Raw genomic sequence first — 21,509 nt, 5'->3', positions numbered from 1 at the left:
GGTGTATATATTTATGGGGTACATGAGATGTTTTGATATAGGCATGCAATGTGTAACAATCACATCATGTAATATGGGGTGTCCATCCCCTCAAGCATTTATTTGTGTTACAAACAATCCATTATGCTCTTTTAGTCATATTAAAATGTACAATTAAATTACTGTTGACTATAGTCTCCCTGTTGTGCTATCAAATACCAGGTCTTATTCATTCTTTTTAAAAATTTACAACTTTTATTAAGTTCCAGGGTACATGTGCAGGATGTGCAGGTTTGTTACATAGGTAAACATGTACCATGGTGCTTTGCTGCACAGATTATCTCATCACCCAGGTATGAAGCCCAGCATCCATTAGCTATTCTTCCTGATGTTCTCCGTCTGCTGACTCCCTGCCCTCAACAGGCCTCAGTGTGTGTTGTTCCCCATCATGTGTCCATGTGTTCTCATCATTTAGCTCCCAGAAAATTTTCAACATAGACGAAAGTGGAGAGAAAAGTATAATGAAACTCCATGTATTCATTACCCAATCTAAAAAAATTATAAACATATGGCCAATCTAGTTTTATTTATTATCTCTTCATTCCCCACTTTCAACTTCCCAGAACTAATTTTAAACAATTTCTAAAGATGATATGATTCTATTCATAAACACTAGTTATTATTATTATTTAACATAGGGAATATTAATATATATAACAGGTCCAAAGGCTGTAATATTTAAAGCTCTTTTATGTTCCCATATTAAATGTAAATATTTGTTTAAACTCATGGCTTTCCTTGGTTCATCAAATCAGGTAATAAATTAACCAGACAGATTCGCATTCAATCAGGTAGTATTCCAAATTGCTCCTGGCATCTTCAAAAGATCAGGATTGTTCGGATGCTGTTAATAACAACAAAACATTAATAAGTATAATTTTCATGATAAATTTAACCAAAGCTCACAAATAAGTTTTGCCTTTTTCATTTCAGAATCTGGTCTTCCTTTATAGACATCCACTTTATTAAGCCTAATTTCTTTTATCCCATCATTCTCTTCCATTCATGGTATTACTAATATTTTATATGTGTACTAGTAAACTTGGCGAGAATTGAGGACCCTCACTCACCTTAGGCAGCGTCCTTGTTACTCAATGGTGCTGTTGAGGAGAATTAGAATGTACCAAGGAGGGAGTCAGGTTTTTGTCTTGGAATAGTCACTGTTCCTGGATCTTCTATAGCTGAGGGCAAAGTTGGGCATCGAAGGAGGGAGTGGGCATCAAAGTTGATGTGTTGGGATGCTTTTTGAGAACCCAGATATTCTTATTCCTGAATAACTCCAACATGTAGACACAAAGAGGGGGATAAGCCTCAAGGACAGAGCAGTCCTTATTTCAGACATTACTGCTGGAACTGTGGAACCCCTGCAATCAGCAGGGTGCTATGCATAAATGTTTTCTTCACCCAGGACTGGAAGACACCCCTACCTGTGGAAGGAGAATCTCTGTGTCCTTTCCTCACTCTGGGGCAGGATCACTACACCTCAACAGGCTAGTCAGTCATTGTATCTCATCCCCTTCCCCCCACTTCCTTGCTTCTTTGCAGTTGGGTGGTAGGAGGGCCTGCCCTCTATTGTGCTTCCTGTGCCCATATGGTGGACACACCTGATGAGGCCCAACCTCTGCCTTCCCCATTGCCACCTTCCCATCTGTGTGGGCAGTCAGGTGGTATTCTCAGTTGGCCAGAGAAGGAGCAGGAGGCCTCACTCTGGTGTCTACCCCTAGGCTGATTACCAGGGAAGCCTCCTTGGAGAATGTGGGAGACTTGCCCATAAAGCAATGCAGCATTTTCCACCTGGCTGCCACTTAGCATTCCTTATGGGTATATTTCATAATTGAGAATTCTAGGAGAAAAGGTTTGTGTTAGAGGATATGAGTACAAGGGTGTGAGGCTCAAACTCCACTCCAACCTCTATCTCCTAACTTGAGGAGTATTCCTTATGGGGATATTGAGATTGTATAATATATTGCAGGGCTTATATACTAAGTTTACATGGTGTAGCTTAAAAAATAATGCTTGTGTTTTCTTTTTATTGAACTTCCTTTTGATATGTTGTGACTGACACGTTTGCAAATTGGGGAGTTCATGTCAGTGGGGATATTTCCTCAGGTTTCTTCCCCAAGAAGTAGTCTGGGTCCTCACACCATGAAACTATCTTCTTCTGCAACATTTATTCCCTGCTTCAAATCCCAGTTATTTTAATTTTACTTTAGCCTTTTCCTCCTCTCTTTTGTTGTATCTTCTCTTTTCATTTCTTCTTGGTCCTGCATCTCCTCTATGTAACATTGTTCCTAATGTTTTTGACCTTTGTTTCTATTGATCAAGGCTGTGCTTGAACGTTTTACCTAGAATCATTGATCCTAGTCTTACTAATCCCCCAACCCCTAAGAATCTTCCAGGTGGAACATTTCTATACATCAGTTCCTGGGGCCCCTGACATGGGAGCACTGTATAACTAAGATAGTGGATCAGAAGCTATCTTATAGGAACTCCATGACAAAGCAAGAGAATGAGACATTTGGGGCATCCTTTACATGTCTGATCCCTGCCACATAGCCATGGTTTTCACCCCATTCTGATTGTGAAGGGTCTGGGGTAGGCACTCTGTGTCAAACTGCAGAACACCACAGTGCTAAACTCAGGGGTACACTGTACTAGAGGGATCTAACATTATACTATACAGAAACCTCTCTAGGGAGCAGCCCCAACTGAGTTAATGGTTTGTGAAATGGAAATTGTGTCAATTTATACCACCATTCTATATTGTAACAACAGTGTACAGATGTGTATTATTGAAATGGAAGCTTTTTCCCTCTGAAATGGCCACTATTTAATCTTTTAAGCACATCTAGTACCTGGGATGTGGAAAATGTCAGAAAAAAAAAGCTGGTTAGTTCTTAACATCAAAAAAAAGTAGAATCATTTAAATGTTTTTTAAATCATTCAGTCATCTATTAGTAATGTACCTTTTTCCTTGGTTCATTAGGTCAAATGCCTCACTGATTTTGTCAAAAGGCAGGGTATGGGTCACCAATGCATCCAGATTGAATTTCTTATTCTTATAGTCAGTGACCAGCTTTGGGATAGAATCCACACTTTTCCAACCTGTAATGTGGACAAAATGCAAAATAAAGACATGGCACTTGACACGAAGTAGTTTAATCAGCATTTGCTGAACGAATGAAATTATTAAATCAGATTTGGTTTGCTTCAAATAGATTAAACTCCTTCCATCTTTAATTTTCTGTACTTATATCTATTTTAAAAATTTTCTTTATAAGAAAAATTTAAGATTATTTTCCACTCTAAGAAATTATCTTAATTAGGTCAATGTTTATTTTTTGTTCCTGCATGTTGGTTCATTCAAATGCAAATTAAATTTCAATTTGCAAATTATAATTACCTTTTTATATAAATTATAAGTAATTAATAGTTTTTATGTAGTATTTGGATATGCTCTAGGGATTCAATGGTTGAATAAATTATTTTTATTTCCTTTCAATAATCTTCACTCTAAGAATTTCAGAACTACTAGGAAAAAAATTTAAAGCTATGAAGAAAAAAAAAACTGACCACCAAAGAATGTTCCATTTATAGTACGGCCGATTATTAGCTCCTCTGGAAAAATAGTCAATCCTTTGCTACCAGCAGCTACTCCAATGAAAGTACATGATCCCCAGCCTGCGGTTGTACAGTCCAGGGCTGCTTTCTGTGATCGAACACAAAAGACTACTTGAGTCAGTGGAAAAGTAGAATATGAACTTCAGTGTGGGAATGTACAATGCTTTAGAAAAAAATTAATCCAACTCTGCTTGTTAGATAATGGGATTCAAGCTAATGACATCATACTATCATTGTAGATTGAGCCTTGAGGGTCCAGTGTTCCATTACAAATGGCATGTTCAGCACAGTTCGGGTGCAGGTGACTCATGCCTGTAATCCTAGAACTTTGGGTGGCCAACGTGGGTGGATCACTTGAGGCCAGGAGTTCAAGACCAGCCTCGCCGACATGGCAAAACCCCGTCTCTACTAAAAATACAAAAATTAGCTGGGTGTGGTGGTGCCTGCCTGTAGTCCCAGCTACTTGGGAAGCTGAGTCTGGAGAATTGCCTGAACCCGGGAGGAGGAGGTTGCAGTGAGCCAAGACCACACCACTGCACTCCAGCCTGGGTGACAGAGTGAGACTCTGTCTCAAAAAAAAAAAAAAGTATTAGTAAAATAAAAATAAAGATGTCTAAAAAATCAGCATACATTTGTGTGTAAGTAAATAAGTTTTATATTTGCCTCTGCTAAATGTTTAAAGTGTCAGGGTTTGGCTCAAAGGTGGTGAGACTGTAAACCCAGCCAAATCTATCGTTGTGTGACTTTTTTTTTTTTTGACAAATAAGACTAATTTAAAATTGTTAGGTCAATAACAGCAACTGAATCACCTAATTTATCAGCAAAATACCTATGTGTTTAACCTTACGGCTCTTACTTAGGTTTTCACCTAATGTTTAGACTTTAAAAATAGTTAACAAGGGCCAGGCATGGTGGCTCATGCCTGTAATCCCAGCACTTTGGGAGGCCGAGGCAGGTGGATCACTTGAGATCAGGAGTTCAAGACCAGCCTGGCCAACATGGAGAAACCCCGTCTCTACTAAAAATACAAAAAAGTAGCCAGGCATGGCAGTGTGTGCCTGAAGTCCCAGCTACTCAGGAGTCTGAGGAAGGAAAATTGCTTGAGCCCAGGAGGTGGAGGTTGCGGTGAGTCAAAATCTTGCCACTGCACTCCACCAGGTGACAGAGTGAGACTCCATCTCAAAAAAAAAGTTAACAAGGAAATAACTTTAAATAATGGCTAGTTCTGCATAATATCTCAGTTATCAAAAGTTATCTAGATAACTATTAAAAATGAAAAAGTATATGTAAATGAAATAAATGCTTATAAGTGGACTTTTTGTGTAATATAAAATCTGAAAATTATTTTAAATTAAATAATAAATGCTGGATATGTGAGTCATTTCCAATTAAAAAATTATGATATAGGAAAACATGTTTCTAAAATTGTGAAATGATTTCATCTATAAAATGCTTACATCTAACAGTTCAGGATTTCTTGCTTTCTAAGTTTTCATGAAAATTTAAGGTTACTAGGAATAAGAATTCTAATTCATATATAAATATATAATTGTATTATCTTTTTTTTTTGAGGCAGTCTCACTCTGTTGCCCAGGCTACAGTGCAGTGGCGTGATCATAGCTCACTGCAGCCTCAACTTCCTGGGCTTAAGTTATTTTCTCACCTTACCCTCCCGAGTAGCTGGTACTATAGGCATGTGCCACTACACCTGACTAATTTTTGTATTTTTAGTAGAGATGGGTTTTTGCCATGTTGCCCAGGCTGCTCTTGAACTCCTGGGCTCAAGCAGTCTGCCCACCTCAGCCTCCCAAAGTGCTGGAATTACAGGTGTGACCCACTGTGCCTGGCCTGTATTCTTATTAAAGAATAATTGTATATAATTTGGAGATTATTTTAAAGTTATTTAGTTAAAAAGAAAAAAAGTAAGTAGGGGAGAGAAATATAAAGTTACAAATATAAAAATGTATTTTTAGTAAGAGTTATTAAAAAAGAATAATTTCATATAAAAAAGAATCTTATGGTAAAATCTTGTCCTAAAATAAAATGACTGATTATTTAAAAAGAAAAAATTAGGATAAGTCAAAAGTCCAAGCATGTCATAGATCATCTGTGTAAGTCATAATAAGGTTCATGAAGAGGAATTTACAAAAAAATTTTGTGTGTGATTAAATTTGCTATAATTAAAACAGGATTATTTAGAATAGTCTTTCTAAGATTATTCCTCTATGTTAAAACAAAGTCTCTTTACAGTATTGATTTGCTCTTAATAAAATTAAAAGAAACTTAACTTTTAGTTTTATAACCTGTTTCTTTTGAAAACTTCTCAAAATCATATGTCAGTTCAACTTTTACTATGTCTCCCTGCTTTCAGCTTTGTCTCCCCTTGGACTGAGATAACTCTCTTCTTTATCTTTTTCATCAGCTATTATAAGTTTTTTTCCTCCAGTTCTAACTATTCTTATGACCTGATACTAAAATGTTTTATCTTAAAGGTCTAGGAGTGAATGTTTTCCTCCAGTACAACTTGATTCTGTATTCTTGGCTTTTCTTGATATGTTTAAATTTTTCAATGTAACCAGAAAATTTCTCATGCGGTTACTAAGGATTATGTATTCCCCTGCTGTACTCATAATCCTGAACACACTTTTCCCATGTCTGATTAAATTCAAGCACTTTTCCCATCACGTTTATTGAAATGGGCTTCCCATAAGGAGAAGCAGTCACACTACCAGTTTTTCTTTCCATTTCTGGTAACTGACTTAAGAAACAACATTTTGCATTTTATCAAAATAATTCCCATGTTGTCTATATTAGGTTTTAAATTGCTTAAAAAAACAGGGTTAAGGTTTTTACATCCATACATCCTTATGTATTGCCTTTAAAGTCTTTTGATGATCTATTTGGCTAAATAAGTAACTATTGTTTTACAATGACCTATGGTCCTGTTTTAATCAAATGTTTTGAGGCCTTTAACATTTTTGACAAATGCTTTCAAAATTAAATTCTACATTGTCTCTGTCTGATTGCTGGGGCTTATCAAAGCTCTAAAAAATTAATCATTGCAAGGTTATAAAATCTTTCTACAGCTTCCAGTCAGGTCATAGACTCCAGTATCACTACATTCAGCTCCTTAAAAGGGTCCTTAGCAGGTGTTAGTAAATAATCCTTGTGCTGGTAAGCTACAGGGTGTTGACCCTTGGTTTAGAGGGTTAGAGGTCATTGAAACATAGAAACATAGCTGTTCCTAGCTATAGAAACTTCTGGTGGGAGAGTAGGTAACTCATCTTTTGGTGATTAAGTAAATCCTTCTCTTTCCATTTGGATTCTCTAACATAATTCTGTTCCATAATTGAAAATGACTTTCATGGTATAATAAGTCAGCTTAATAATAGAAGTTGCTAACTTTTAGGTCAGTGGTTCTCAACTTGAGAAATTAATTTTGAAAATGTTGTCAGTGGGCCCCCAGCACACAAGAATATCCTGAGTTTGGCCCATTCATTGGTATTAAAAAAGCAACAAAACAATGAAAACCCCTCAGGAAATTCTAACATATAGCTAGTGTTGAGAATCTCTGTACCAGAAAAATAAGGTGAATAGGCTAAATTTTAGTGTTTGTAAAAAAAGGAGCCATGGGAAGAGGAGTGATGGATGTGGCATGCTGCAGACTGCAGGTACTAACATCAATTCAAAAGCAGGGCCTGAAGCCTTGAACACAGGTGAGCAGTGCCAGATATGGAGGCCTTAATGCATGCATTTTCAATAATAGCTAATGTTTATTGCATGCTTAGTACCTGCCAGATCCTGTTTTCAGCAGTTTGCATATATTATAATGAAACTGTTCAGAGAAGAATGACTGAGGAACAGCAGCCTGTGGCTCTCATCATAAGTGTTCCTTGGTCTCATTCTCTTCTGGGGAATACACCAGTCATGTAAGAACCAAGGGGGAAGAACCAGCACAAAATTTGTTTCTGGGAAGTATAGAATTTTATGCTTTATATCTTGCCTAGAGGAAGGCTTGGGAGCTAGGGTGAGCGAAGTTGTAAGTAAAAGGAATAACATCACAACTACTACATGGCTCTCACTAATGAAATAAGAATCTACAGGCACATAATTCAGTTGATGAATTCTTTGGTCATTTCATTAAAAACAAAAACAAACAAACAAACACAAAACAAAACTCCCAAAATCTGCTTAGTGTCTTTGAGTAAATACACATTAGGTGATTATTTGCTGATTCTCTGGAGAATAAGGCTGGGCACTCCAGTAAGGTAACTTTTCAGTATATTGCCTGTATGTTGTAGTTGGTTCTTTATCCCACTTTTTGGAGTAAAATAGACAGGCCGGCTTCATAGTGCAACCAGTGCAGTCACTGAGGGCACTGTAGCCTGTCCTGAGTCGAGAAGAAATCAGAATGATACAACATTGTAGTGTTCAGGATAAAAAGATGATTTAAATTTTGTGGTGTGTTTTTTTTGAAATATAGAAAATTTCAAATGTGTAATTTGGACCTAATTTTGCAGCCTATTTATTGAGATCTGATGGACAGAGCTGGGCTGTGTGCAGGTTGCTAGCCTCTCCCTGTTCTACTTTAATATGGGAGCGAATGTGTTGTAGCTGGTAGGAAACACCAGTCACCCTCTCTTATTTCCTCCTCTAAATCTGCCTTTTCTATATTTTTTTTGGGGGGGGAGGGCTCACTTCTCATAAAACACAATTCTTTTACAATGTTCATTTCTAAGTTTTCTCTTTTTTTGCTGCATTTCATATAGAAGAATGAACAAATATTAATAACATTAATATTAAGGGCTAATAGAAAGTTATTTACATGTTAACAAACATTACTTACAATAGATTATTATATAATGTATATCTAAGTATTAACAAATGTTATTGTTTATATCATCTATAAATATGTTAATATTAAATATAACAACACATGCACATATTATTTATTAATTTTAAATATTTATTATATACTGTTATAGAAAAGATTTTCTACATTATTAAAAATATTAATATTAATAACATGTATATAATGCATAAGATAGCTAAGCAAAATAGGCGTTTATTCCTATTTATGCACTGCAGTTAATTCATCCCTTTATATCTTTTGCTAAAGAATGCTGTCTAGTTAATGCACTTGCCATTTTATTTGATTTAATAGTCAAAAGGAACATTTCTCTAATTAAAAATGAAAAAACCCCTAAAATTGTCTCCAAGGAATAGGAATTGGAATTATCATAGAAAACAAAATTAGAAAATATTATCTCCAGATAAATAATATTGAGCTTTTTAAAGGGATCTCAAAAGAAAAATCAACATCTACAAATAATGCTGGTATGGCTTCTTATCACAAGAGAAGACTGAACTCACCAAGACAGTACTGGCATTTGGGGGGACACATTCATGGGCATTGAAGGAAATGGAGTATAGCTGAGGGAATGGGAAATGATTTGTGGCTTATAGTTCTACTCCCCTGTCATCCATTGGAAAATACTAAGGAGGAATGACTATAGTTACCATAATAAACATAACCCACTTTCCCCTATTATTTGACAGCCAAAGAATACATTGAAAATATGATCCAAGAAAAAAATATACATACCATGGTTTCAGATCCACCTGCACAGTCAAGGGCAAAATCCACACCTCCCTTGGTCAATTCAACGATAACCTCCTGGATGGGTTTATGTAGGTCTCTAGGATTGAGGCAGTCAGTGGCTCCCAGGGCTTTAGCCTTCGCAAACTTCTCACTGTTGATGTCAATACCTATGATTCTGGAAGCTCCTGCGGCTTTACAACCCATTACAGCAGAAAGACCCACACCTCCTAGGCCAAAGACAGCACAAGTCGAACCAGGGGTGACCTGCAAGCAGGAAAATTATAAAGTAACTTCTAAAGCAGCCAGTCCCACTTTTTTTCTTTTAAGAGTCAAGAGGAAGTGGGGGCATGAACATATGAATTAAAGACAGCCTGCTATTAAACTTTATGATATAGCCAATGGAGGAAATCTGCCAATGTGAAAATGGATGCATTACTACCTAAATTTGGAGAATTAGTGTTCATTAAGATTATAAGAAAGAAACCCAAGTAAAAATAATTCCCTTGTTTTACTTTTTCCCTTCAGTGTTATCTGAACAAAATTTGAAAACCCACACATTCTGAAGGGTTTATTGCTTTCCTTTTAAAATTGGATCACTATTAATTTGACATCTATATTTTGAATAGGCCTCATTTGGTTGTATTAATATTACAGTGATTTACTTGATCACTCCAAATCACCAATATGGAATGAGGTCCAATTTGTTTTGCATGGCATGGAAGGATTTTTATTGTCTGACCTCTATTTACCTTCCAGCTTCATCCCCATAATATTCCCAGTACAAGAACTGCGAACAGATTGTTGCACTTTCTTCTCCTCATGCAGTAGTTGACGCTGCTCCCTCAGACTGATGTACTTTTCACCTTCTTTTCTTTAATTAAAGTATAACCTATATTCCTAGGCCTGACTTCAAGGACATTCTCTCTATGAAACTTTTCTTGATTTTTCAATCAGAAATCAATGCCTGTCTTTTTGCTTTTCCTGTATCATATAATTTATAACCTGCCTTGATTGTGTGTGTATGTGTGTTTCTTTAAAAGACTAAATTTTTATGAAGGCAGAAACTTCTTAAATTCCACATTATTATGAAAGTCTTCTGTATATTGTCTTTAATAAATATTTGTTTCATTGCATTAAATGGAAATAATAGATAAGATGGTAAGAAAAGATGCTGTAACTGGAATATGTTATTCTACAGACGAGTATAGTGATAGAAAAATACTACATAGAGAGATATCTTTGATATCTCTGTAGTTCTAGATCAGATGCTTTGTAAGAGTCTCTAAATTCTAACATGGGATTCCAGGGACACATCTGGTCAACATTAGGGCTGCTGCCAGAGACCCTCCTTTGAAGCCACAAAGGGACATGACGAGTAGCAGAAATGAATTACTACTGATGGAGGGAGATAAATCTGTAGCATCAGGGAGAAGACAGGGGTGGTTGTGTGAAGAGGGAAGTGAGTTTCTGTCATTTTTGTTGCCCTTTGACTGAGTCAGCTGTCCTAGGATGAGCATTCATCCTTAGGAGACATATTTAAACAGGCTGTATTTAAATCAGGGAAGATCTATAACCTAATATGTTAGTATAGTATAAGAACATATGCTGGGCCAATTATATGTAGGCTACTGGGCTACATATATAATATGATTCAATTATCCTCATAAGTATTTGTAGTAAATATTATTCTAGAGGGATTAAATAACTTGCCTAAAATCACAGAGGTAATAAATGACACATCCATAGTTTGAAGATAACTAACTCCAGTTCATCTGTATCACACTGTCTCCTAGTAACTTCTGTTTTACACAAACTGGTGTTTAACCATTTACCTTGGCATTGTTGATTGCAGCCCCATAGCCAGTTGAAAACCCACATCCAAGCAGACAAACTCTCTCTAAATTTGCATCATCATCTATTTTGGCAAGATTGATATCTGACACCACAGTGTACTGAGAGAATGTACTGGTTCCAAAGAAATGGTAGACTGGTTTTCCTTTGCAGGTAAACCTGCTGGTTTTGTCTTCCATTAGTTGTTGATCAGTAGCAGGACTTTTGAGATTACTAGAAAATTTTAAAAAAGAGAGGTACAAATAAAGAGAAGTTATAATAAATGGAACACTGATCATTTTCCTACAAAATATGTTGAGCATTATATATTTTTGATGACAATTTACAAGACAGAAAAATTAGGGAAACAACAAGACTTTTCACAAAATATAGTTTGTTGGATAACAGCAAATTTTAAAGATAACAGCAACAATTTTTTTTAAAGTGATAGGGTGTCATTTTGTCACTCAGGCTGGAGTGCAGGGAACAATTTTTTTTTTTTAGACGGAGTTTTTGCTCTTGTTGCCTACGCTGGAGTGAAGTGGCACAATCTCTGTTCACCGCAACCTCCACCTCCCGAGTTCAAGCGATTTTCCTGCCTCAGCCTCCAGAGTAGCTTGGATTATAGGCATGCACCACCACGCCTGGCTAATTTTGTATTATTATTATTTTTTTTGAGACAGAGTCTTGCTCTGTCACCCAGGCTGGAGTGCAGTGGCATGATCTCAGCTCAATGCAACCTCCGCCTCCCGGGTTCAAGCAACTCTCCTGCCTCAGTGTCCCAAGTAGCTGGGACTACAGGCATGCACCACCAGGCCTGGCTAATTTTTGTATTTTTAGTAGAGATGAGGTTTCATCATGTTGGCCAGGCTGGTCTCAAACTCCTGAATTCGCTATCCACCCGCCTCGGCCTCCCAAAGTGCTGGGATTATAGGTGTTAGCCACCTCGCCTGGCCCTAATTTTGTATTTTTAGTAGAGACGGGGTTTCTCCATGTTGGTCAGGCTGGTCTCGAACTCCTGACCTCAGGTGGCCTCCCAATGTGCTAGGATTACCAGCATGAGCCACCGCACCCGGCCTGGGAACAAACTTTTATTGAATGCTTTTGTGTACCAGAAATGCTTTTAAGGGCTTTACATGTATTAACGCTTAAAAATTTTTATTGTGGTTTTTTCCAATTCTTTGAAGAAAGTCATTGGTAGCTTGATGGGGATGGCATTGAATCTATAAATTACCTTGGGCAGTATGGCCATTTTCATGATATTGATTCTTCCAACCCATAAAGTTCATATGGAACCAAAAAAGAGCCCGCATCGCCAAGTCAATCCTAAGCCAAAAGAACAAAGCTGGAGGCATCACGCTACCTGACTTCAAACTATACTACAAGGCTACAGTAACCTAAACAGCATGGTACTGGTACCACAACAGAGACATAGATCAATGGAACTGAACAGAGTCCTCAGAAATGATGCCACATATCTACAACTATCTGATCTTTGACAAACCTGACAAAAACAAGCAATGTGGAAAGGATTCCCTATTTAATAAATGGTGCTGGGAAAACTGGCTAGCCATATGTAGAAAGCTGAAACTATACAAAAATTAATTCAAGAGGATTAAAGACTTTAATGTTAGACCTAAAACCTTAAAATCCTACAAGAAAACCTAGGCAATACCATTCAGGACATAGGCAAAAGAAACTACCATCAGAGTGAACAGGCAACCTACAGAATGGGAGAAAAGTTTTGCAACCTACTCATCTGACAAAGGGCTAATATCCAGAATCTACAATGAACTCAAACAAATTTACAAGAAAAAAACAACCCCATCAAAAAGTGGGCAAAGAATATGAACAGACGCTTCTCAAAAGAAGACATTTATGCAGCCAACAGACACATGAAAAAATGCTCATCATCACTGGCCATCAGAGAAACGCAAATCAAAACCACGATGAGATACCATCTCACATCAGTTAGAATGGCGATCATTAAAAAGTCAGGAAACAACAGGTGCTGGAGAGGATGTGGAGAAATAGGAACACTTTTACACTGTTGGTGGGACTGTAAACTAGTTCAACCATTGTGGAAGTCAGTGTGGCGATTCCTCAGGGATCTAGAACTAGAAATACCATTTGACCCAGCCATCCCATTACTGGGTATATACCCAAAGGACTATAAATCATGCTGCTATAAAGACACATGCACACGTATGTTTATTGCGGCACTATTCACAATAGCAAAGAGTTGGAACCAACCCAAATGTCCAACAACAATAGACTGGATTAAGAAAATGTGGCACATATACACCATGAAATACTATGCAGCCATAAAAAATGATGAGTTCGTGTCCTTTGTAGGGACATGGATGAAACTGGAAAACATCATTCTCAGTAAACTATCGCAAGGACAGAAAACCAAACACCGCATGTTCTCACTCATAGGTGGGAATTGAACAGTGAGAACTCATGGACACAGGAAGGGGAACATCACACTCCGGGGACTGTTTTGGGGTGGGGGAAGGGGGGAGGGACAGCATTAGGAGATATACCTAATGCTAAATGACGAGTTAATGGGTGCAGGAAATCAACATGGCACATGGATACATATGTAACAAACCTGCACATTGTGCACATGTACCCTAAAACCTAAAGTATAATAAAAAAAAATTTTATTGTGGAAAATTCGAACATGTATAAAAGTAGAAGGAATAGCATAATGAACCCTTATGTGTCCATGTCCCAGCTCCAGTAAACATCAACTCATGGCCAGTCAGGTTTCATCTAGTATTCCTCCACAATAACTGCTCCCTCCCCCACATTGGAATATTTTGAAGCAAATCCCAGATATCACGATTTCATCTGTAAAAACATTAACATGTATCTCTAAAGGATTGTTTTAGGTCCACATTTTTGTTGTCTCTTAATTATCTTAAATTATAGATCCCTTCTCCCCCTCTTTTTCCCCTTGCAATTTACTTGTTGAAGAAATTGAATCATTTGTCCTATAGAGTTTTCCTCATTCTGGATTTTGCTCATAACATTCCTGTAATCTGGTTGAACATATTTCTCTATCCCTGTATCCCCTCATAAATTAGTATTTTTGATCAAAACACTTGATCTGATTCAGATTTTATACTTTTGTGGTAATACTTTGTAGGTGGTATTGTATATTTCCTTTGGAATATCTATCTCTCTTTTTATAACTTTTATTAGAAAGAATTTATTGGCATTGCCTAAATCCATTATTTCATTAAAGCTTTGCAAAAAAAATTAGTTCTTTGAATATCCAGAACAAATCTATGAAGCAGGCATTATTTTGCTCCTCATTTTATAGATGAAAAAATTGAGGCACAGTAATAGATGTAAGAGTAGTACAGTTTTAGCTGCTTAAATAACTGCTTTCAATTAGTGTTAAGGATGAAAGGATCCTTCTGTAGTCTCAGTGAAGCAAAAACAAGATGATTAAGATTTTAGACTCCAGAGCCATACTGCCTGGATTAAAAACCTGGCTCTAAGACTTATAACTATGTTGCCTTGGAGTAAATTACTTTACTGTGACTTATTGGATCCCTCTCTCATCCCTGTAGAAGTAGCTATTATTCTGAATTTGGCATTTATTATTTCAGTGATTTATTTATGCTTTTACTACATATACAAATAACCATAAAAAAGTATAGTATTGTTTTTGTATATGACACTTTACTAAATATTCCTTCAGCAATTTGCTTATTTCCCTTAACATTATGTGTGTGAGATTATTTTATGTTAATACATGCAGCTCAAGTTTAGCCATTTTTATTGTTGTGTAGTAGTGCATTGTGCTACTACATAGCAGTTTTAAAATTCATTCTCTTTCTGATGGACATTTGTGCTGTTTTAAATTGCTTACTCTAATAAACTGTTGCAAAGAACATTCCAGCACATGTTTCTTTGTGTGCACTTGCAATAGTATCTTGTACACACCTAGGATTAGAATTAGTGGGTGGAAGGTTTGCACCTCTTCAAGGCCATTTAGGTAATGTCAATATGCTTTCCAAAATATTCATTCAAATTTATGCTAATACTAACAATGTAGAGTGCTTACCTGATTTTTCCACACAAATTTGTGAGTGGACTCAGACAAAACTTGCATTTTCTACATAGAGGTGCATAAAGTGGAATTACTTTGTCACCTAGAAAGAAAGGCCATATGTTGGATGGTGCCTAAGATGTTACTTATAGCTTCTACCAGATAAATCAGTGGAAAACACCTTTTCTTTATAGTATACATTTTATATTCAGTGGAAAGTATAGGTGGCTACAATATTTCATTACCTTACAAGACTGCAGATTCCCCAAAGTATTGCATATATTGTAGTTTTTAAAAAATTACTCTGCTAGGCAGTCAAGCAACAAATCTGTGTTGATATCAACAGATACAGAACTCTGGGACTTTGCTGTCATTGCGACTGTCTGCATCATGACTATTGTTTATTACATTTCCAAACACCATGTATGTAACATAACATCCTTAGATAATAGGAGAGGTAAACAATTATAGGCTAGGTATAAACTTTATATCATTGCCGTGTTTCACCTTTAGATTCACTTTCAAATTCCACATTTTTCCACTTTTTAATAAATTCCAATTTAATAGTGACTTCTGTGCTTCGATGCCTGAGGTCTGATGATGATAATTCACATTCGTTCAACATTTAATACATACCACGCACCATTATAACTACTTACATGTATTATTTCAGAACTTAATTCTCAGAACAACACTTTGAGATGAACCCTATTTTTATTCACACTATAGAAAACAGAAATCTGAGCTGAATCACAGAAAAGTGACATAACTGGCCAAGATCACATAGCCAGTAAGTGTCAGAGCTGGGGCTAAAGAGATTATATTGGCCAGACTCCTTCATTGACACAAAATTTTGGGAAGCAATTTGTACAATCTTTTTTGGAATGGAAAGATACTAATATACCTCTAACTTTGGAGCATTCTCATTAAAAGAGAAAAGAGTGGCATGGTTCATCTGGGCTGCCAAATGAGGATTACATAGCCCGTATTCCAGTATCTGGAGTATCTGTTGTAAAATGTGGAGTAAATAATTTCAGCTATTGGTGTGCTTCATTTAGGTATTATGTTTATCTTACAAACTTCCAAAAAGACACTTCAGCTAACATTGACATATATATAAAATATTTCTCACTAAAGCTACCTCTAAGTCCTCATTCTTTACATAGTTTGCTGTTAATATTAAAATAGTTTGCTTTTTTAAATAGAAGTTGTTATAACATGTCATTAAAAAAACCTTTTCTTTTACACCAGGTGCAGTGGCTCACATCTGTAATCCCAGTGCTTTGGGAGGCTGAGGTGGGCAGATCACCTGAGGTTGAGAGTTCAAGACCAGCCTGGCCAACATGGTGAAACCCTGTCTCTACTAAAAATACAAAAACTAGCCAGATGTGGTGGCTCATGCCTGTAATCCCAGCTATCTGGAGGCTGAGGCACAAGATTTGTGTGAGCTCGGGAGGTGGAGGTTGCAGTGAGCCAAGATCGTGCCACAGCACTCCAGCCTGGGCAACAGAGTGAGACTCTGTTTCGAAAAAAAAATGTCTGGGCAAGGTGGCTCATGCCTGTAATCCCAGCACTTTGGGAGGCAGAGGTGGGTGGATCACCTGAGGTCAGGAGTTCGAGACCAGCCTAGCCAACATGGTGAAACCCTGTCTCTACTGAAAATACAAAATTAGCCGGGTGTGGTGGTGCATGCCTGTAATCCCAGCTACTCGGGAGGCTGAGGCAGGAGAATCACTTGAACCCAGGAGGTGGAGGTTGCAGTGAGCTGAGATCGTGCCACTGCACTCCAGCCTGGGTGACAGAGCAAGGCTCCATCTCAAAAAAAAAAAAAAAAGGAAAAACAACACCTTTAATTTTAGATTTAGGGGTACATGTGCAGGTTTGCTATATAGGTAAACTTGTGTCATGGAAGTTTGGTGTACAGATAATTTTGTCACCCGGGTACTAAAGATAGTACCTGATAGTTATTTTTCTGAGCCTTTCCTCCCTCTGTCCTTCATCCTTAAGTAGGTCCCAGTGTGCCTGTCATTGCCCCATTTGTGTCCATGTATTCTCATTATTTAGCTCCTGCTTATAAGTAAGAACATTCAGTATTTGGTTTTCTGTTCCTACAATAGTTTGCTAAGGATAATGGCTGACAGATTCATCCATATTTCTGCAAAGGACATGATCTTGTACTTTTATAAGGTATCATTTGTTAAACATGGAAGTTTCAGTTAGAGCTAACCTTGTAACTTTGCTTCATAGGACAATTTCTCAGTGCTATATGTAAATAAAGTGATCACATTTCCCAGATTTTATTAGACAGTTCTGATTTCAAATATTCTGTCCTATTGCTAGACTGTGATAAATTGTGTCTCTCAGTTTTACTTTGGAAAAGATGGTCCCCTTTTGTAAATAGAGATCAATTATAGCATGCCAATCCAGGACTCTATCAAGAATTATCTCTGAAATATTGTGACATTTCCATTTTTTTCTGAATAAAATAAAATACCTGGTTTGACGTTGGTCACTCCTGGCCCAATACTTTCCACAATCCCTGCAGCCTCATGGCCAACGATCACTGGGAAAGCTAGGCCCTCAAATTTAGAATCGATAACAGTGGCATCAGAATGGCACAGGGAAGTAGCAATGATCTACAAGGCAATCACAGACTTGAATTGTGTTCCTGCAACTATATTATTGGGCTGGATGTTACATAAAATATTAGGCTTGATATCATTTTAAAACTTTATAAGACTTCTAGAACTCAATAAAAGAATCACCTTTTGAAAAAAAGAACCAATAAAAATATACTAGGTTAGATTCTTTTCCTCTTATAATGCATCTTTGTTTTCTACCTTTTGCTGTCTTCAGAAAATCATAAAAGAGATAGGATTGGCAATTATTGCCTCCAGGAGAGGAAAAAATAAAAGGTAATAGGGCTTATTGAAATAAAGTTGAGGTAATATACCTTTTATAGTTGAGAGAACAATATCAAATCAAGGATTGTCTGAATAATTACCAATGTATACCTATATTCTTCTTTAAGGTTCTGTCAATGAGGATGTCCCATTCACTCTCATGTACAGTATCTTAATGTGGGGGTCCTCAGGGAAAATATAACCCAGTCAGTTTGGGAAAAATGGGGAAGTTGTCCAAACTTGCCATCGGTGATCTCACTCCATTCCATGCACTCTCTTCTCCCTGTGACCTACTCCTGTCCCTTCCTCTGGATACCCAGGACCCTTCAGCTGCCTAGGGCAGCACGTTGGGTTTTTTCTTCTGTCTTGTTTTCGATCAAATTCTCTATCTTCCTTTTAATAACACTTTCAAATAATTAGCAATTGGAAAGCAAAAAGAAAACTAACTAATTCAAATCCAAAGTGAATTCCTTTGTCTGATTCTTAGGGTAAATGATTAATGTTAAGATCAATTAAATTTTAGCCCATTATTTGAAAATTACTAAAATAATGGATGATTTATTCCTTTTTGGGATAATGCCTATTTTTGACTGAACCTAAAAATACAACTTCCCTGTACTAGAAACTCCAAGGCCTCTGAATCATAGCACAGAGGATTGACCTGACAGAAGCCAGGTCTCCACTTGGGGCCCTGTCTGTTCCCACCCAAGGAAAGTCTCCACTTACCTGAATGCGAACTTCATGAGCCTTGGGGGGAGCTACTTCAACCTCTTCAATGCAAAGGGGCTTGCCTGCTTCCCAGGCGATGGCTGCTTTGCATTTAATAACCTGAAAGAGAGAAAGAAAAGGAAGAAGGAGATAGAGATAGAGATTTTGACAGGGTTGGGGGTGGGAGAGAGGAGATCATGAGAAAAAATTAGAATATATTGATACTGTAATTTCATGACAAAGAGTTAAAGAGTTTGTAGCTGGATCTTATAGATATTATTTTAAAGACAAGAGATCTTAAAGAAAAATAAGAAGTTAAATTCTACATTATAGTCATTACATTTTTTATTCCTTGAAAAAAATAACAGGTATATTAAAGTTTACCTTGATATAATGCCTCAAGTTTTTCCCTGTATAACAGAGAGGATAGATTTTATAGAGTTTGAGTAAGGTAGATGGCCTATAAAAATCTAGTGAGTGAACTGTTTGAAATCAGCTCTGAATTACCTGAGTCATTATTACTGGAGAATAGATGTGTTTTACATCTTTGCAACTCAAAATGTGGTCCTCGGACAAGCATTTATTCACATCACTTGGGAATTTGTTAGAGATGAAAGCCCTGCCTCAAATCCACTAAATCCAAATCTGCATTTGAACAATATCCCCAGAGAATTCATTAAAAGTCTGAGAAATGAGGCTTACATCATTACTAAATTTATCTGTAGGATATAAATTAAATAAAAATTTCATCTAATTGTAAGAATTTGGGTAAAGATGAATGAACAGATATTAAGTATTTAGGATTCTATAATCCCAATTTTTTCTAGCCTCAAATTTTATTTTTAATTTCAAATATAAGCAACATTGAAAGAAAGTAGAAAGAAACAAACCTATAATCTTCTGTTCTAATACTACTATGCTTACATTTGGTATACTTTTCCTAAAGTCTTTGACCACATGAATATCTATTTCTCAATAGTTACGTAATTTTGAATTATGTTTTTGAATTTTATTTATTTTGTTTCAAATGAATTATATATCTATTGCAGGAAGTTTCAAAATGCCAAGGCCTATCAAGTTTTTAAAGACAAAAAATATAAGATTCATCTGTAAGCTCATCACCCACTTTATGCTTTTGATGCAAATTCTCTGAGTATCCCCAAATAAGATACATTGTCCATAGTATTTTGTAATATACTTTTTCTACTATTAATATAAGTGAATATTTTCCCATATTTTCCTGCAACATTATTTGTAACATATGCATATTCTATTTTATGGTTACAGCACAGTTACTTAAATCTCTCTTCTTTTGACCATTTAAATAATATTAATATTAACTGAACACCCTTGTAGTAAACAATTTGGGAATCCACAGTTAATTTCCCTAGAATAAATTCCTGGCATAGGGGCCACTCATATCCTTTTGATCAACTGTAAGTCACTGCTTCCTGAGTTCCTGATGGAAGCTTCTTTTAGCCAAACATACAAAGACACAGAAAAGCACAAACTGAACAAAGATACAGCTTATTTGCTTACTTTGCCCTTCGTGCCCATTTTTCTCTGGGAAACTGTGTTGGAAGTTTCTGAGTTAAGGAGGCTTCTACTCCTACCCAGGGAGTTCTGTGTCCTATAATGAGCTGTCTTTGAATAAATACCATTCACGTGGCTTAATTCTCCAATCACTTTCTTTCCTTCTTTATTGCTGTAATTCACAGCCCTGCCGGCCTCTTACCACATCATTTGTACTATTGGACTTCAGCTGCAAACCCTATTGCTCCCAGTGAGCTCCAAGATTTTTTGAATTCTTTTTTCTTTTATTGAAAAATATAAAATAATAGAGAAAAGCCCATTAAACATATAAAGATGAATTAGCAAATAATTATGAAGTAAAGGAAATTTCTACTCCTTAGAATTGCCCATTTAACTTACCTATTCTTCTCCTTCACAACTCTGATAATCACTTCCTTGCATATTTAGTGGTTTACTACCTATTTAAGGTTCTCTATCCAATAGTTTAATCTAGCAAAGCCTTTTTATGAATGGAATCATAGTGTATGTATTGTTTCATGACTTTTTTCTCCCCTCTACTCTATGTAAGAATCATTCACATTGCCTGTGGCTGTGGCTTATTTTCATTACTCAGTTCATTCATGAACTGAACATAATTTATTCATCCATTTTCCTTTTTGCTGTTTTTTTTCCTCTTTGCCTATGATGAATTAGTGGTTACATACAAATTCTTTTCATGTACTTGGTTGCACATATGCTTGAGTTGCCTTAAAGAAAATTCAGAACTGATATTCAGCCAGTACCCACTATGAAGGCCATGCCAATTATCAAAATATTGAAATATTTTTATTCAGCTTAGTAAAAAGTCACTATCCCAAATCCCCAAGTTCCCCTTCAACTCTGTTGCAGCCCTGGGGGCCCCTATATAGTCACTTCTAAGGAGCCACTCTTTTTGTCCTGCCTGATGTGTGAGTCCGTCACCCAGCCGTGATGGTTCTGGGTCTCTGGCTGTCCCCCCAAAACAGAGTAGTCCCTGGAACCCCAGTAGATAAATACCTAGTGTCCATCTGACCTCCTATGGCTGTGGCCACCAGTGCTGTGCGTCAGAACTCCCCTGGAGTCACATGTGTATGGCCATTTGTGAGAAATGGAGTTTCCTGTCTGTACTGGTTGTTAAATATTTTTTGACTAGGAGTGGAATTAAAGTCTTCAACTATTACAGGCAAGG

At 36.7% G+C, this 21,509-nt stretch overlaps 1 protein-coding gene across 2 annotated transcripts; it reads right to left on the bottom strand.

The window, feature by feature from the left end:
• Positions 1-74: 74 nt before the first annotated feature.
• ADH4 (alcohol dehydrogenase 4 (class II), pi polypeptide) lies at positions 75-20,396 on the bottom strand. Of its 2 annotated transcripts, none has more exons than XM_032134845.3 (9): positions 20,309-20,396; positions 18,788-18,889; positions 17,653-17,794; positions 15,174-15,261; positions 11,095-11,326; positions 9,266-9,526; positions 3,613-3,748; positions 3,006-3,144; positions 75-883 (listed from the first exon to the last, which is right to left on the bottom strand). In XM_032134845.3, exons 1-9 carry the CDS (start codon positions 20,324-20,326, stop codon positions 859-861), a joined length of 1,143 nt encoding a protein of 380 aa, XP_031990736.1. In that variant the 5' UTR covers positions 20,327-20,396; the 3' UTR covers positions 75-858. The 2 variants fall into 2 exon arrangements, with proteins under 2 accessions (XP_031990736.1, XP_031990668.1); XM_032134777.2 differs by lacking the exon at positions 20,309-20,396 and adding an exon at positions 19,288-19,349 and having other exon boundaries at positions 770-883; positions 18,788-18,902.
• Positions 20,397-21,509: the final 1,113 nt, after the last annotated feature.

The sequence above is a fragment of the Hylobates moloch genome, unplaced genomic scaffold, assembly GCF_009828535.3.
Source record: "Hylobates moloch isolate HMO894 unplaced genomic scaffold, HMol_V3 SCAFFOLD_2, whole genome shotgun sequence".
NCBI lineage: Eukaryota > Metazoa > Chordata > Mammalia > Primates > Hylobatidae > Hylobates > Hylobates moloch.
Note: the sequence above shows the minus strand (reverse complement) of the source record. Positions and strands in the feature narration are given on the sequence as shown.